Source organism: Lipotes vexillifer, unplaced genomic scaffold, assembly GCF_000442215.2.
Source record: "Lipotes vexillifer unplaced genomic scaffold, Lipotes_vexillifer_v1.1 scaffold2049, whole genome shotgun sequence".
Taxonomy (NCBI): domain Eukaryota; kingdom Metazoa; phylum Chordata; class Mammalia; order Artiodactyla; family Lipotidae; genus Lipotes; species Lipotes vexillifer.
This window is the reverse complement of record NW_006778494.1, coordinates 272,454-288,470: the sequence shown is the minus strand read 5'-3', so window position 1 is coordinate 288,470 and position 16,017 is coordinate 272,454. Positions and strand designations below refer to the sequence as shown.

Below are 16,017 nucleotides of genomic sequence, written 5' to 3'. Positions count from 1 at the left end.
TTCCAAGAGATTTCAGTGTAAGAGGAGTGGAGATTATGAAAATTGGGTCAATATCTGGAGTGTCCAGGAAATTCCTTTATTGGTGAGATATATGTGTGTGAGTGTGTGTGTGTGTATGTGTGTGTATTAGGTGAGCTTCAATTCTATTTAACACATACGTACAGGACCACTGTGCTATATTCCACAGATACAGGGAAGCAGAAGCCATCATTCACAGACTTAGGGCACTCACATTCTACTTATTTAAATTAATTTGCTCGGTTCACATTCTGATGGACATGCATGAAATATTCAGAGTAAACAGAGCAAATTCCTCATTGTGGATAAGGGCCGTAGTTGAACTTCCAGAAGACTGATATTAACTCCTTCTTTGTCTCCAATGTGGTCATCAATGCTCCTGCTCTAACCACTGATCTCCATGGTCTCGGTGAGACAAGGTGAGTATGAATGGGTAGAGGCCAAAAGGGAGGCTGGATGGAGGAGGACACAGACTCCGGTGGAGGACAGGAACATCTTCTGCCAGACTGGGCATTTTAAGCCTACCCTTCCAGAGTAGATGGAGAGGGTCAAAGGCCTTTTTAGCTTGTATGCTTTGCAAAGACACTATGGGGGTGAAAGTCAGGGCTCTGACCTGTGTCCCTGGGGGAGCAGATGAGATGTTCACCTCTGGTGACATGGGAAAGCATGTGGAGAATCAGGAAGTGAGACAGATTTAAAATCCAGAAGGAGTACTGTGATAAATAGAGAAAGCCTCAGGTCTTTCCTGCTTTCTTCTCTAAGGCAGTAGAGCTACCTTACCGCCCTTCTCCAGCTGTGTGTCTGAGTCACAGACTCAGGCTCCAACTAGAATCATTGCCCCATATCACATACACAGCAAAATTTATGCTCAAGGAAATCTCCCAGTGTTCAAGGATCAGGCAGATTCCTGTGGGTTGATGAGCATTAGTAGGCTGTGTCCGTGAGGAGAATGCCAACTTGGCCACAGAAAAGATGACCTGACTCTGGCACTCTCCTGCGCAGATGTGTGCGACTACCCTCCAATGGCCGGCACCTGTAAGTTAACTTTGACCAGATACTAGTACAACACCTGGACATACATGTGCGAGCCCTTCATGTTCACTGGCTGCGGAGGCAACAGAAACAACTTTAAACAAAAATATCTCTGTGAAAAATTTTGTCTTCCTGAAAGGTAGGGTCTCTCAGCCACCCCCTCCTTCAATTCCAACGACACCAAATACTAGGAACCATAGTTTGTGGGGTGTTTTTTTAAAATTAATTTATTTATTTGGTTCTGCTGGGTCTCAGTTGCAGCTGGAGGGCTCCTTAGTTGCGGCTCACTGGCTCCTTAGTTGTGGCATGTGAACTCTTAGTTGCAGCATGCATGTGGGATCTAGTTCCCTGACCAGGGATCAGACCCAGGCCCCCTGCATTGGGAGCGCAGAGTCTTACCCACTGGACCACCAGGGAAGTCCCGAGACCTCAGATTTTTGGATCAGGAAGGAAATTTGAAGGCACTTCTTGCTGGGTAACTGTGTTTTGGCATTTACCAGCCTGCACGTTAAAGCTCGGTGTATACTCAGCAGTCTCCTTACTAACAGGAGACACCATTTTGGACCACTCACACATCTTGTTTATATATGTTTATTTTATTTATTTATTTATTTATTTGGTTGAGCTGGGTCTTAGTTGCAGCAGGCAGGTTCCTTAGTTGCAGCTCGCCAGCCCCTTAGTTGTGGCATACGAACTCTTAGTTGTGTCATGTGTGTGGGATCTAGTTCCCTGATCAGGGATCAAACCCCAGCCCCCTGCATTGGGAGCACACAGTCTTAACCACTGTGCCACCAGGGAAGTCCTGGAACCATGGTTTTTCCAGAAAAATCAAGTGAGAGGTCAGGAGAAATGGAGCAAGGTGACAAGACATTATACTTGGGCTGGGGACAGTCAGTCATAGGCACAAATTTCAATGTCTCAAGTCATTTAGTCCAACGAAACTCTTTTGAAATTGTCAAAATTGAGGCCCAGAGAAGTTAATGACTTGCTAAGCTCACTTAGAAAAATGACATAGATCCCGACCCTCTGAGTTCTTCCCCCAGCATGTCACTACTACCATGATGGCCTCAGGTCTTGGAGATCCTGTCCAACACAATATGGTTGCACAGTTACAAGAGAAGTTATGGGAGTGTGGAGAGTAGGCGAAGACAAATACCACGGTTCAATATCTATAGTGAATGGCTAAACTACAGACATGTTCAAGAGCAGAAACATCACTTTATTAACTTGTCTCTCCTCAGGGTCTAGCACTACATTTGCTCACTAATATTTTACGGATAGATGTATGGATCAGGAGAGATTATTAGTATTAAAAACAGCTATGAGGGGCTTCCCTGGTGGCGCAGTGCTTGAGAGTCCGCCTGCCGTTGCGGGGGACGCGGGTTCGTGCCCCGTTTCGGGAGGATCCCACATGCCGCGGAGCGGCTGGGCCCGTGGGCCATGGCCGCTGAGCCTGCGCGTCCGGAGCCTGTGCTCCGCGAATGGGAGAGGCCGCAACAGTGAGAGGCCCGCATAACGCAAGAAAAAAAAAAAAAACAGCTATGAAGTTCTGCTAACGTGTAAAGGACCTATTGATTCTTCCAATGACTGTATGAATCACTAAATTTGTTTATTTGTTAACAGTGACAGAAGTTAAGGAAAATCAGCTTAATACGACAGAAAGAAGAAACAAGGAAAAAGAAATATTTTTCATGAAGAATTATGCCCAAATTATTCTGAGTAAATGAATTGGACTATATTGCTTGAAGGTTTTTGAATTCAGAATTCTTACTAATTTCCTTGCCTAGCTTTGTCTTTCATGCTGATTAGATATATAAAATTTTAACTGAAACATTCCTGTATGTCAGCCCTGATCTAAATTCACTCATCTCTCCCATCCTAGATTCCTCCAACATAAACAAGTGACCTCTCCGAGGTACCAACCTACCCATGTAATGAGTCAGTCTGTATAAAGACAATCAGTGTTGCTATCTCCTTGGCATGACCTTCCAAAACTGAGTTTGTTTCTGTATTTTGTCACTGACCCCAGTGGATTTCCATGTAAGTGGCACAAAAACAATCATCATTAAATTATTTCCTCTGCCCCCAATCAATGAGCATCCAACCCCCAACAATGCTCATATGCTAGGGAAATATCTCTGGCGCCCCAAGGGCCAGCAATACAGAAATTGTGACTTTACAGCTGGGAAGTACAAGTCTTAAACCAAGCTGAACCTCTACAGTCAGAGTATAGAGGATCATTCCCCTTTGCCCTAACTGCCTTATTCATAGTCTCATCAAGGACCCAGCCTCACAACTGAGTTCCGAGATATGAGTGGAGTAGGTCAAATATGCTACGGGCCATAAACAGTAGGGGGAACTATAGCTTAGGGTAAAGCCACATGTGAATGTGCTGAACCCCTGCCTCTGGACTATGGGAACAGCACTGAAGAAACCTCAGCAGTTGGAAGAAAGCATAGGTTAGAGATGTCACCATAGCCCCTCACCCAGCAATTACTCCTGTGAAGAAAAGGACAAATGAAACAAGAAAGTAGCCTCTGGGTGTTGAGTCAGAGTCTAGTATCCCGACAGTTCTGAGTCCGTATAAAATATTGTTCCAGGCCTGACATCATGGGTATAACCCACCTGGTGCCCATTCATGGATTCTGAAGACTTTCCTCTCTCTGACTATTGTGAAACACAGTGTTACATAAAGACTCAAGTATCATTTCCTTGAAAGTCTCTCAGAACTATATTCTGGTATTCCAAAGAATGACTTTTGTGAATTTTTTTTAATTAAATGGGTAGGGAAAAAAAAAGAATATAAGAAGGACAATTTTTTTTAAAAAGCCAGGGCTTCCGTGGTGGCGCAGTGGTTGAGAGTCTGCCTGCCGATGCAGGGGACACGGGTTCGTGCCCCGGTCCGGGAAGATCCCACATGCCACGGAGCGGCTGGGCCCGTGAGCCATGGCCACTGAGCCTGGGCGTCCGGAGCCTGTGCTCAGGAGCGGGAGGGGCCACAACAGTGAGAGGCCCGCATACCGCAAAAAAAAAAAAAAAAAAAAAAGCATGAGCAAACTAATTTAAACAGTTCAGCCTTAATGAACTTAACCAGAATTTGTAATCAGGAAAACTAGAAAGATACTATGTTCATTTCAGTATAAGTGCAAGTTTTGCATTGAGTACCTTAAACTGTTCATTCTTAGGGACCCTGATGGTCTGGGCTGTTTGATGTAGACTGAGGCATGTTTGCTTTGGTTTTGAGTTTCAGCGCTAAAAAGGCAGAAGAAAACAAGGGGAAGAGAAGGGAGTGAGTTGTTCATTTTATGTGGCCTTGGGTGAGAGAATGCTCGAAAGAAAAGCCTGTATTTAAAGGGGGAAAAAAGGGAATTCCCTGGCAGTCCAGTGGTTTCCAGTGGAAAACTCGGTGCTTTCACTGCTCAGGGCCCCAGATCGATCCCTGGTCAGGGAACTAAGATCCCGCAAGCCGCGAGGTGTGGCCAAAAATAATAATAAATAAATAAAGGAAAATAATTTTAACTGGGAGAACTCTAAAAATGGAAAGATATAAGCTCCATATCAAATGGATCAATGCAGAACAGAAGAACCTTAACACTGAAACCAAGAACACTCTATATAAAGAAAAATCAATAGCAATCTTATCTGCAAGCCCAAGAAGTGTTGCAAAAAGATAGAGGCTTTGTCACCTAAAACACTTATTGGCTTCATTGAAATAAAATTGAAAATAAAAGCCTTTGAAACCGTTTGGCAAAGATCATGGGAAACAGCAAAAGCCTTGTTAAATATAAAAAAATTAATAAATAGTTAGGGAAACAGAATACTTTAACAATTAAAAATCACATCTCTCTATGACATACTGTTGAATGACAAACGCCTATATTACAGAACCACGAGCACTTCCCCTGATTGCTACCCATAACAACACTTGTGACGGCTATCTATGGGCCAGGAGATCTTCCTCTTTGAACTTTTCTGTATTGTTTGGATATCTCAACAATGATTATGCAGTTTTTTCAAAAGATAATAAACTGGAAAAGGAAGCGATGAAGGAAGGGGCGGGGGAGGAGCAAAGGAATAACAAAAAAGACTCATGGCACCAAGCATATAAACAGCTCTGAACATATGGGAAAGCTGAAGGAGAAAAAACAAGAGAATGGTAAAGGCTGGATGAACATTTCAGATTACTGAATTAGGATGGGACTTCCCTGGCAGTCCAGTGGTTAAGACTCCATGATTCCACTGCAGGGGGACAGGGGTTTGATCCCTGGTCAGGGAACTAAAATCTCGCTTGCTGCACTGCACGGTCAAAAAAAAAAAAAAAAAAAAAAAAAAAGACAAGTTTATTGAATTGGGCTCACAGATCCTTGTAGCTGAGGGGGGCTTTTGATGCTGAAAACCTGGCCTCTGCGCCCTGATGCCAAATGGAATCTCGGAAACAGAGTTTTGGGTGAAGTAGAAAAGAACAGCTTTATTGCTTTGCCAGGCGAACAGCAGGCAGGGGAATTTGGTGAGGAGCGAGTTGCTGATAAGGATCAGGGTGTGTGAAGGGCCTGTTTAATCTGGGCGGTCTCCTGATGCCCTTTTGTGTTTCTCCAGGTTATCGAACTATGACCTTCTCTCTGGAATGAAGAATGCCTCATTAAGTAGTTTATCTTCCATTTGTTGGGGGTTTTAATTCTGCAGAAGAGCTCAATGATACTGTTCTGTGTGTCCCTTGAGGCAGAACTGGGAACCTGCCCCAAGGCTGCACTACTGTTTCTGGGCTGCTCCTCCCTTGTCTCTGCATCCCCTCCCTTCCCTGATTAGCAACTGTTTCAATCTGCCCTTTGGGACTCAGGGAAGGTCATGGAGGCTGAAGCCTATTACCAAGAAATGGGGGGACACAGAAAGGCTTCCGTGCCCAGAAGCCCCACAGGGTCCTGCCCGGTTTCATTTTCACAAACTTCTAATTCAGAGATCCCCAAACCAGATCACCTACTAGAATCCCCTGAGGAGCACTTGAAAAATAACTACTAATAAATAAACAAGCAGCTTCTTTGGCCTGCCCTAGTTTTGACCTACTGAATCAAAATATCTGGGATGGGATCTCCCTGGTGGCACACTGGGTAAGAATCTGCCTGCCAATGCAGGGGACACGGGTTCGAGCCCCGGTCCCGGAAGATCCCACATGCCGCGGAGCAACTAAGCCCGAGAACCACAACTGCTAAAGCCTCCTAGAGCCAGTGCTCCACGACAAGAAAAGCCACCGCAATGAGAAGACCACACACAGCAACAAAGACCCAACACAGTCATAAATAATATGGGATGGGATTTGGAAATCTGTACATTAAAAAGCCCACTTGAGTACCGATGACCTGAACCAGGCCAGGGTTAGGGGAACCGACCCTCCACAGAGTAGAAAATTTGAGTATAACTTATAGGCAGCCCTCCCCATACGAAGCTCCTCTGGATCCACAGTCCCACATCCTCTGATTCAACCAACCAGCACTGCAGTGTTTACTATTGGAAAAAATCCACCTGTAAGTGGGCCCACACAGTTCAAAACCATGTTGTTCATGGGTAAACTGTAATTCTGTTCTAAAACCAGACCTGACAACCACTAACTGGCTTTCTGTCTCCATGGACTTGCCTATTCTAGATATTTTGTTTGAACGTGGCCTTTTGTGTCTGGCTTCTTTCACTTACTACGATGTTTTCCAGGCTCATCCAGGCTGTAGCATGTATCAGTACTTCATTCCTTTTAAGGCCAAATAATATTCCATTGGATGGATATGCTCTATTTTGTTTATCCATTTATCCACTGATGGACATTTGGGTTGCTTCCAGCTTTTGGCAATTGTAAATAGCGTATCAATGAGCATTCATGTGCAAGTTTTTGTTTAAATACCTGTTTTCAATTCCTTTAGATATATGCCTGAGAATGGAGTTGCTGGGTCATAGGGTAATTCTATATTTCACTTTTTGAGTAAACACCAAACTTTTTCCTTTTTTAATGTGGCTACTAGAAAATTTGAAATGCAAATGTGGCTTGCAATATATTTCTATTGGAGAGTGCTGCTCTAGATATTTCTTTCTGCCTAAGAATTCTAACTGGTACTAACCCCTCACATATGTATACACCCCCTTCCTCCAAACAGGATTTGAGGAACTTAATACTATTAAACAGATTCCATAAAACTGAAAAATCATTGAACCGAGAGTAAAAAAAAAAAGTCAGAGACAATAAAAGAGGGTAGAGAAACTGAGTAACAATAGCTAACATTCATTGGGTGTGCATTTTGTGTCAGGCTCTGTGCTAAGTGCTTACTTTATATATTGACTCTTCCCAGAAATCTTGTGAGGTGGGCAAAGTGATAATGTTATTATCCTCATGCATTTTGCATAAAGATAATAAGCAACAAAGGGTCTAAATTCAAACCCAGCCCTGGCTCCAAAACCCAGGCTCTTGGGTAGGATGAACTGGGAGATGGGGATTGACATATATACACTATTGATACTATGTATAAAATAGATAACTAATGAGAACCTACTGCCTAGCACAGGGAACTCTACTCAATGCTCTGTGGTGACCTACATGGGAAGGAAATCCAAAAGAGGGGATATATGTATACGTATAGCTGATTCACTTTGCTGTACAGTACAAACTAATACAACATTGTAATGCAACTCTACTCCAATTTAAAAAAAACAAAACAAAACAAGCTCTTGGCTTCCTGGTAGCCAAAATGAAATATCATCTCTCGATAGCAACATAATAGATGTCCAATAAATTATTTCCCATTCTCATAACAGCTTATCATGAGAGGGAAACTCCTGATCTTGAGCTCCACAAGGAATTTGCCCTATGACTTTGGTACAAGAAACATTGATACAACATAATGGATAATGTCCCCAAGATAAATGTTACCAAAAGTGCAGAAGCATTCCACATCACATGAAAAGGAAGGCCATAATGTTAGGTCTTGCTTTATTACATGTAATTCAGTAGGGATCTGGAGTATAGACCCAGCTATGTAACTTTTTCTCAAAGTGGATTGAAAAAGCTGGGACGAGCTCAGAATAACGTTTCTCTTGCCTGGAAATGGTCTATGACGACCTCTGCTGCCCTCTGGTGGCTCTGAGCATAAAAGCACCAACAAGGAATTCCTTCCACTCAAAACTCCCAGCCCCCAAAGCGCAGCTAAGCCTGGGGTCCCAGAGGAGGAGCATCTGAGCCCCACTACCATTCCAAATAGGTCTTGATCCCTCACTGAGCACCCTACACCTCATCTTCAGTGTCTGGATGAGACACCCTCACTAACTCCATTTCATTTCTTAACAGGAAGAGCTAAATCAGACTCCATGTTCGATCTGTTTGACTTTAACCTTTGCTTTGCGTTTTGTTACTATAATCAGACATAATGGCCTGCCTCAGGGAACCCTGTCCACCTGTGGATGGCTGCAAGAAAGAAGAAATTAACACATCCCCTCACCAAGGCTGGCCATTCCAGGGGATACTTGCAAAATTTATGGGCTTTTTACTTTACTTCCTCATCTCCTCCCCCTCTCTGTGCTATAAAAGAAACTGGCATCCAAACCCTGATAAACTGATTTATACGAGACACTAGTCTGCCATCTCCTTGGTCTGCCAGTAGGCTTTGCATTCCTTCCCTCAACACCTCGTCTCCAATTCATTGGCCTAGTGCAGCTAGCAGAGCGAGCTTGGACTCGGTAACAATTTCCCTGTCCTGAGTGCACTGGTGTCCTGGTCCAGACTGGAGCTGGGGTCCAGGTTGTCGTTGGAAGAAAACAATTTAAGAGCTGTTACCTGATGGTCTGACAGTCAGTATATAGGACATGATGACAGAGTATAAATGAGGAAGTATGATGCAGAGTTATCCTTGCCTGTCCCTCTTTTTCTTCTCAAATTATCGCAGCGGATCCCAAACCACTAGCCTACCACTACTTTATAGTTAGAGAAAGTAGAATATTAAAATTAGAAGAGGGACTTCCCTGGTGGTCCAGTGGGTAAGACTCCGTGCTCCCAAAGCAGGTAGCCCGGGGTTCGATCCCTGGTCCGGGAACTAGATCCCGCATGCATGCCACAACTAAGAGTCCACATGCTGCAACTAAGAAGCCCACATGCCACAACGAAGACACCGCATGCTGCAACTAAGACCCCGTGCAGCCAAAATAAATAAATAAGTAAATATAAAAAAAATAATTTAGAAGAATTTTGAGGTCAAACAGAGCAAGGTTCAAACTAGCCCTCTGACTTACTCTGGGACTTCGGGCAAGTTACTTAAACTTTCTGACTCTCCAGAAAGAGAAAGACAAATACCATATGATATCACCTATATGTGGAATCTAAAGTACGACACAAATGAACATATCTACGGAACAGAAATAGACTCACAGACATAGAGAACAGGCTTGTGGTTGCCAAGGGGGAGGAAGGTGAGGGAGGGTTGGATTGAGAGTTTGGGGTTAGCAGATGTAAACAATTATATAGAGAATAGATAAACAACAAGGTCCTACTGTATAGCACAGGGAACTATATTCAATATCCTGTGATAAACCATAATGGAAAAGAATATGAAAAAGAATGTGTGTATATGTATACCTGAATCACTTTGCTGTACAGTAGAAATTAACACAACATTGTAAATCAACTATACTTCAATAAAATAAAAATTTTTTTAATAAAAAAATAAACTTCTGACTCAGTTTCTTCATCTGAAAAACATGGGACTTCTCAAAGCCACTATGAGGATTAAATGAGATTGTGCATGGAAAGTTCTTAGCTTGGCACCTGGGACACAGTGCTCAAAAAGTGTTCCCTGTGAACTCCTTTGGGGGGTTTCTTCATTCTTTACTGATGCTTGTGAATCTAAATGAGGCTGCCCTTCTCTGCACTGATCTCTTTGACAAGAGGGCCCCTTGCCTGGGCCATGGGTTGAGCCTCCTGCCCCTCTCATTCCACGTGCACCACTCCCCAATTACACTGTGCCCCACCAGACAGCAGTGAGATCCAGGAGGACGACAGGGAGAGGATGCAGGGGTTCATGGTGCTGTCAGGGCTCAGCGCACCCGTGGAGCTAGGGACTTCTACCACCAGATGGTCAGGAAAGGGATGAAGAAGGGAAAACTTGCAAGACTCACTGTCTCTGGTCAAAGAACAGGTCTTGGTCAACCCATACTTGAGGACTGGCAAGTGTCAGAACCTCAGAAAATCCTGCCCAGGGTGAGTATTTATTAGAGGAGGTCATCGCGAGGACGTGACCGCTGGTTGCCCCGTGCATGGGAGCGGGGCAATCGGAGGCTCCTCACCCCCTCCCCCGTGCTTGGAATGTACCTTCTGCCCACTGTTCCCACAGTGGGAGGTGTTCCAAGGATGCAGCCTTAAGAAAGGGATGCTGTTGAAACCATCTGCACGGTGTACACGGCTGAACCAGGCTAAGGCCTCCCTGTAAACTTTTAAGCTTCTGGAGGCGGGTGCAGAGATTGGCTGGTCTTGAGCCTGCCTCCAAACAAACATGTAAGTTCCCTTGCTGGTTAAAATTGCCACCTAGCGGGGTTTCCCTGGTGGCGCAGTGGTTGAGGGTCCGCCTAACGATGCAAGGGACACGGGTTCGTACCCCGGTCCGGGAAGATCCCACATGCCGCGGAGCGGCTGGGCCCGTGAGCCACGGCCGCTGAGCCTGCGCGTCCAGAGCCTGTGCTCCGCAACGGGAGAAGCCACAATAGTGAGAGGCCCGCGTACCGCAAAAAAAAACACAAAAAAACCGACAACAACAAAAAAAACCTGCCACCTACCAATCCGGAGTGGTCTGCCTCTTTCTTCTCTCTCTCTCTGCCCTCTGTGTGCCCTCCAGAGTAAGGGGCTGGTTCAAATTTCACCCAGGAAGTTCCCAAGGTGAACCAGCAGGAAGCTGAGAATTAGGGAGGGGGAGGTGTGTGGCTTTTCTTCCAGGTCAGAAGCTAATTTCAGGGTGCAAGTTTAGGGAGTAGGACCAGGGTCCACAGAAGCCTTACACTCGCAGGAAGGAAAGGTTCTGATGGCTTTTTTGGTTTAAGGTACAACAGTAGGAAAAGCTGCCCAGAAAGGTCTTGGAGGTGCGCAGGGGGGAGGGGTGGGGTGTTGTAGGGTGTGAGACGTGGAATTTGGCCTCCTCTCAGCCCTTGACCTCCATCTCCAAGTTCAAATTCAGCCTGAACTTCAGCCCTTTCCTCCTCTCTCTCTCTCAGGAACTTGCTACCTATAGGCAGGTCAGCAGCTCCCATGCGGACAGGATGGGCTGCCCCAGATGAGAAGGAAAGTTCTGGAAGGGCCCCCTCTCCCAGTGCTCAGCCTGAGCTGCACCTGGAGCTCATATCTCCCTCTCCAGTCCTGCTCCCCACCCGGCAGAAAATCATCCTACAGGGGCTTCCCTGGTGGCGCAGTGGTTGAGAGTCCGCCTGCCAATGCAGGGGACGTGGGTTCGTGCCCCGGTCCGGGAAGATCCCACATGCCGCGGAGCAGCTGGGCCCGTGAGCCATGGCCGCTGAGCCTGCGCGCCCGGAGCCTGTGCTCCGCAACGGGAGAGGTCACAGCAGTAAGAAGCCCGCCTACCGCAAAAAAAAAAATAAATAAAAAAAAATAAATAAACCAAGGAGGTTTAAAATTTTATCCAAGTATCTATAGTTAGTGACAAAGGAGGACCCAGGGAGCCCAGATGACCAGCTAATTAAAGGCAGAACACAACATAAAACTCAAGTTCCTGAGTTGGCAACAGTGGGCTCAAATAAATATCCAATCCCTTGATAGACTTATAAATTTAAGATCTCCAAAGAGCATTCCTGACATTGATTGAAAATGACATTTCAACACTGAGGATGCATTTTTTTTAATTATCTTGGTCCCAAAAACCTAAAGACATCCCTCCCTACAGCAAAGCTACCTGGAGGGGACAAAACACCTGTTTTGGAGCCAAGGGCTGGCCCCCAAGGAAAGTGAGCCAAGGTGGGACCATCCAAACGACTCAAAGAACTAGCCACTCACCCCAGTTCCATTCCCCAACTCACATTCTCCAACAAAAGAAAGGTCAGCAAGTCCAGAAAGAGGCCTGACTGTCCCACTCCTGGACAAGCCTATGGCAAGTCACCCAGGGTTTGGCTTCCATCCTTCTACCCCCTGGCCACGCCTAACCAGCATCCATTTCCAGTGTTCTCAGAAAGAAGGGATCCCCTATCCTTCCTAAATAAGTCAGTCCCATAATCCCACAGCCACGTTCAGACCCCCTTGCTCTCTTTCCTCATCTTAGCCCTCAAGGAGCACAGACAAGAGGGTCAGCATTAGCCTTTATTGTGGAAAAGAAGCACCACACACCCACTGCCCAAGCCCAGGGCTGGGTTTCCTACGCTCAGGGTAGCAGCAAGAACAGAAACAGAGCAGAGAGGGCAATGAAAGTCCCTGGGGGTGTCACAAGCCCCAGGACATCATCCTCTCCTGGCTACCAGGACAAGCCCCGTGGAGTCACCAAGGAAACTCAGGACACATCAGGACAGCTAGGGCACCGGGCTCTCTGCAAGTAGAAGAAACATCAGGTCACAACTGTGCCCTCCTGGCTCCAGCTCCTCAACATGTTTTTTTCCCTTCCACCCTGGAGAAGTTTGGCAAAGATTGCTCTCAAAGGCCTTAAATGGCTCCCTGCTTCCCAGACAATCCCGTCTAAACTGGCATTGAAGACTCTTATCACTCATTGACCAACCTTACATTTCCTGTTCAAAAAACAGCGTGTTCCCTTACACACTCTCTCACCACCCCCATCCCAGCTCCCCAAACACGTCACATACGTTACCCCCTCTGTGCCACCCATGCAGCATGTTATCTGGGCTCTCCTCCCTTGGTCACATCCTGCCTAGGCTTTAGGGCCCAGATCAAACCCTACTTCTAGGAGAAGGACCTTCCCAAGGAGCCACACTTACTCTCATCACCTATACACGCATACTGCCTGTACAAGGGTTCTGATCTGTGACATAGAATCTTTCTCCCCAACTAGACTCTCCAGGGCAAAAACTGTCTTGTCCTTCTGGAGTCCCCACCCAGCACCTAAGCCAGTGCTCTGTACATAGCAGTTAAGGCCATTGTTATTGATAACAATGGGCTGTACTCACCTAATTCAAAATTAGACCTGATGGTCCCGTTGGGGTTCAGGGCCAGCTGGGGTGGCAGGATTGGCGGGACACAGAAACGGCCACAGCCTGACTTGCAGCACTTTTCCCCAGCTGGGCAGTTCTCATCCACCGTGCAGCTGACAATGCACAGGCCTGCCAAAATTTTTGGACAGTCACCACCCTGCCCTGTGGGATAAACAGGCATAGGTATAGAGACAGGAGGGTTGGCTCCAATGACTCCAAGTTCCCATCTGGGACTTAGAGGCTCCAGATGAATCCATCCCTGATTCCAACTAGATCTTAACCAAAGATCTGGCTGGAAAACCTTGAAGTTCAAGGATCCGAGCCCCTGCAGGGTCCCAAGAGAGCATCTGGACTAATGATTTCCAAATGGTGTCCCACAGGGAGTTCCCTAGCGGTACCTTGGGACTTGATACCTCTGTGGGTTTGGGGCTGGGGCTGGCTGGGATGCAGAAGGAGCAAGGCTCCCAGAGCACCACCCTCTCCCCCTATGCTTGGGCTTCCTACTAACACCCACTGCCTTCCTCTAGTTCTTTCAATGCCAACATGGGCCTGTTGGTCCTTGGAGGAGGGTTGCTTTGGGTTGAAGGGCTATAGGAGGACTGGAAAGATGAGAACTCTGACTCCTCCCATGAAGAGAAAGGGAGGAAGGCCACAGATGGCTCCCTCCCAGGCCAACCCTGGGACCCCACGAGCACTCAAGTCTTCCCCAAAGAGCCAACATACCTCCCTTAATGTCTCGATGGCAGGCATGGCCACAGCCGGTGCTGCAGCACTTATGTCCCTGAGGACAGGATGCGTCCCCATCACACAGCTCTTCACACGGAAGGGGGTCGGCAGGACATTCACCGCCAAACTCTGCCATAAAATCAGAGCGTTGGGGCCCAGAGGTGTTCAAGCCCAATGTTTCCAGTTATTTTCATTGGAACTCTGAGTACAAAATACATTTTCCATTGAGTCCCGTGTGTATTTCATACCTATTTCTGTGTAAAATGTACATATTTATGTGCATACATGTATATGCAATGCTGATACTTTATATCCTATTTCTTTTTTTTTTAAATCCTGACCACAAAATACTAAATAGATATCCAGACTCACAGACTGAAAAGCACTGTTGAGGTCTAACACATTGTGGCAAACGCACTAGCTGCCACCCCCATATTCATCCTCCCTCCTTGCTTACTGTGGTCGACATCAACACTGCTGGCTGCTGGAATACATGCTCTTGGGTAGCCCCCTCCCATACTGTCTCTGGGCTTGACTGGGTGACTTGCTTTGACCAACAGGACACCAGCCAAGTATGATGCAAGCAGAGGCTTGAGCAACACTTGCGTACTGGGGCTTGAACACTCCCTCTTGGAAACCAGCCACCGTGCTGTAAAGCAGCTTGGGCTAGGCTGTGGGATAGTGAGACGCCTCCAGAGAGAGAACCTGGAGGAGGAGAGGCCATCCTGGACATTCCAGCCACAGTGGAACTTGCCAGGGAGCTCCCAGCTGCATGAAGGACCTCAGCTGTGCCACTGGGTATAAGAACTGCCCGGCTAAGCCCAGCCAACCCACAAAGCCACACAACTGTGAGAAAGAATGCACTGTGTTAATGTTGATGACTTCAGGATTGGGGCTTTGGGGAAAAAAAAAGAATGCACTGTGTTAAGTTGCTAAGTTTGGGGACGGTTTGTTAGGTGGCAATAAATAACTGAAGCACTTGTGAATAGAACCCCAGGCTTGTTCTGAGAGGCAGTGAGCCCAGTCAGCTAAAATGATTTGCTTCCCCCATATTCCCTTTTAACTAGGGGTGACCACAAACTAAGATATAAGCTGAGAAAACTTTTGCATTGTTGGTTCAGGGAATACAACTGTCAAACTGCCCTCTCATTGCTTTCTTCTTCCAGTCCAAAGACAGACAAGGAATCAGAGCAGCCTTCTTGCAACCAGGAGGCACCCAGTATGAAGACAAAGTCAAGAACTGCAAAGGAGAGACAGAGAAATTGCTTCATCGTGGAGCCACCACACCAGCCCTGGCGCTGACTTCAGGACTTCTTGTTATGTGAGAAAGAAGAATCCCTGTTGGTTTCATTTTCTGCTTCATGTAGCCAAACACATTCTTGATGTGCCCTTTCACAGGCCCTAAGAAGATAATGAAACTCAGAGAAGAGAAGGGGTTGGCCCAGAACTGCAGAGTGAGTCAGCGGCAAAGCAGGACAAAACTCAGCTTCTCGGTTTGCAATGAAGCACTCTTTCTACTACACCATCCTTAAGACATGTGGGCAACAGGCCAGGTCCACGGGGGCAGGCACACCCAAGAAGTCACATCCAAACCAAACCCACTCACCATGACTCATTCCTCTCAGTGTTTATTTCAAGTCTTTTAAATGGAGGGGGAAATGACAGGCAATTCAAGCTTTGTAGAAAACCAAGACAGGACTGGCCCAGTGCCTCTGAGAACGAACATGTACATACGATTGGACACAGCTGGCTCCGGGAACTCTGACATGATGGAAAAAGCAAGTGTTGGACTCCAAGAGAATACATACAGATAAACAATCAATCAAGATATAATAACCTGGCATCCTAGGATTTTTCGGAATAGCCCCTATTTCAAGTATTTTTTGCCATTGTCCGCTTGTGTCACAACTATGTGCCTTGATACTTTTTATTCAGAAAATATGGTCACTTTAACAACCAGATGTATCTCCCCACACCTTCCCACCTGTCTGACAAACACTAAAATCCATTTAACAAGGAACAAAGCCTTTTACCCCATGGTTGAGAAGGCTGGGAATAAAAAAAATCTCCCTGGTAGGGAAA

At 46.2% G+C, this 16,017-nt stretch overlaps 1 protein-coding gene across 1 annotated transcript in view; it reads right to left on the bottom strand.

Moving 5' to 3' along the window:
* Positions 1 to 13,196: 13,196 nt before the first annotated feature.
* Positions 13,197 to 16,017, bottom strand: part of WFDC3 (WAP four-disulfide core domain 3) — a 10,685-nt gene continuing 7,864 nt past the window's right edge. The window contains 3 exon segments of the mRNA XM_007472245.1: positions 13,197 to 13,246; positions 13,249 to 13,371; positions 13,933 to 14,064. Of these exon segments, the coding sequence (XP_007472307.1) occupies positions 13,197 to 13,246; positions 13,249 to 13,371; positions 13,933 to 14,064 (305 nt within the window).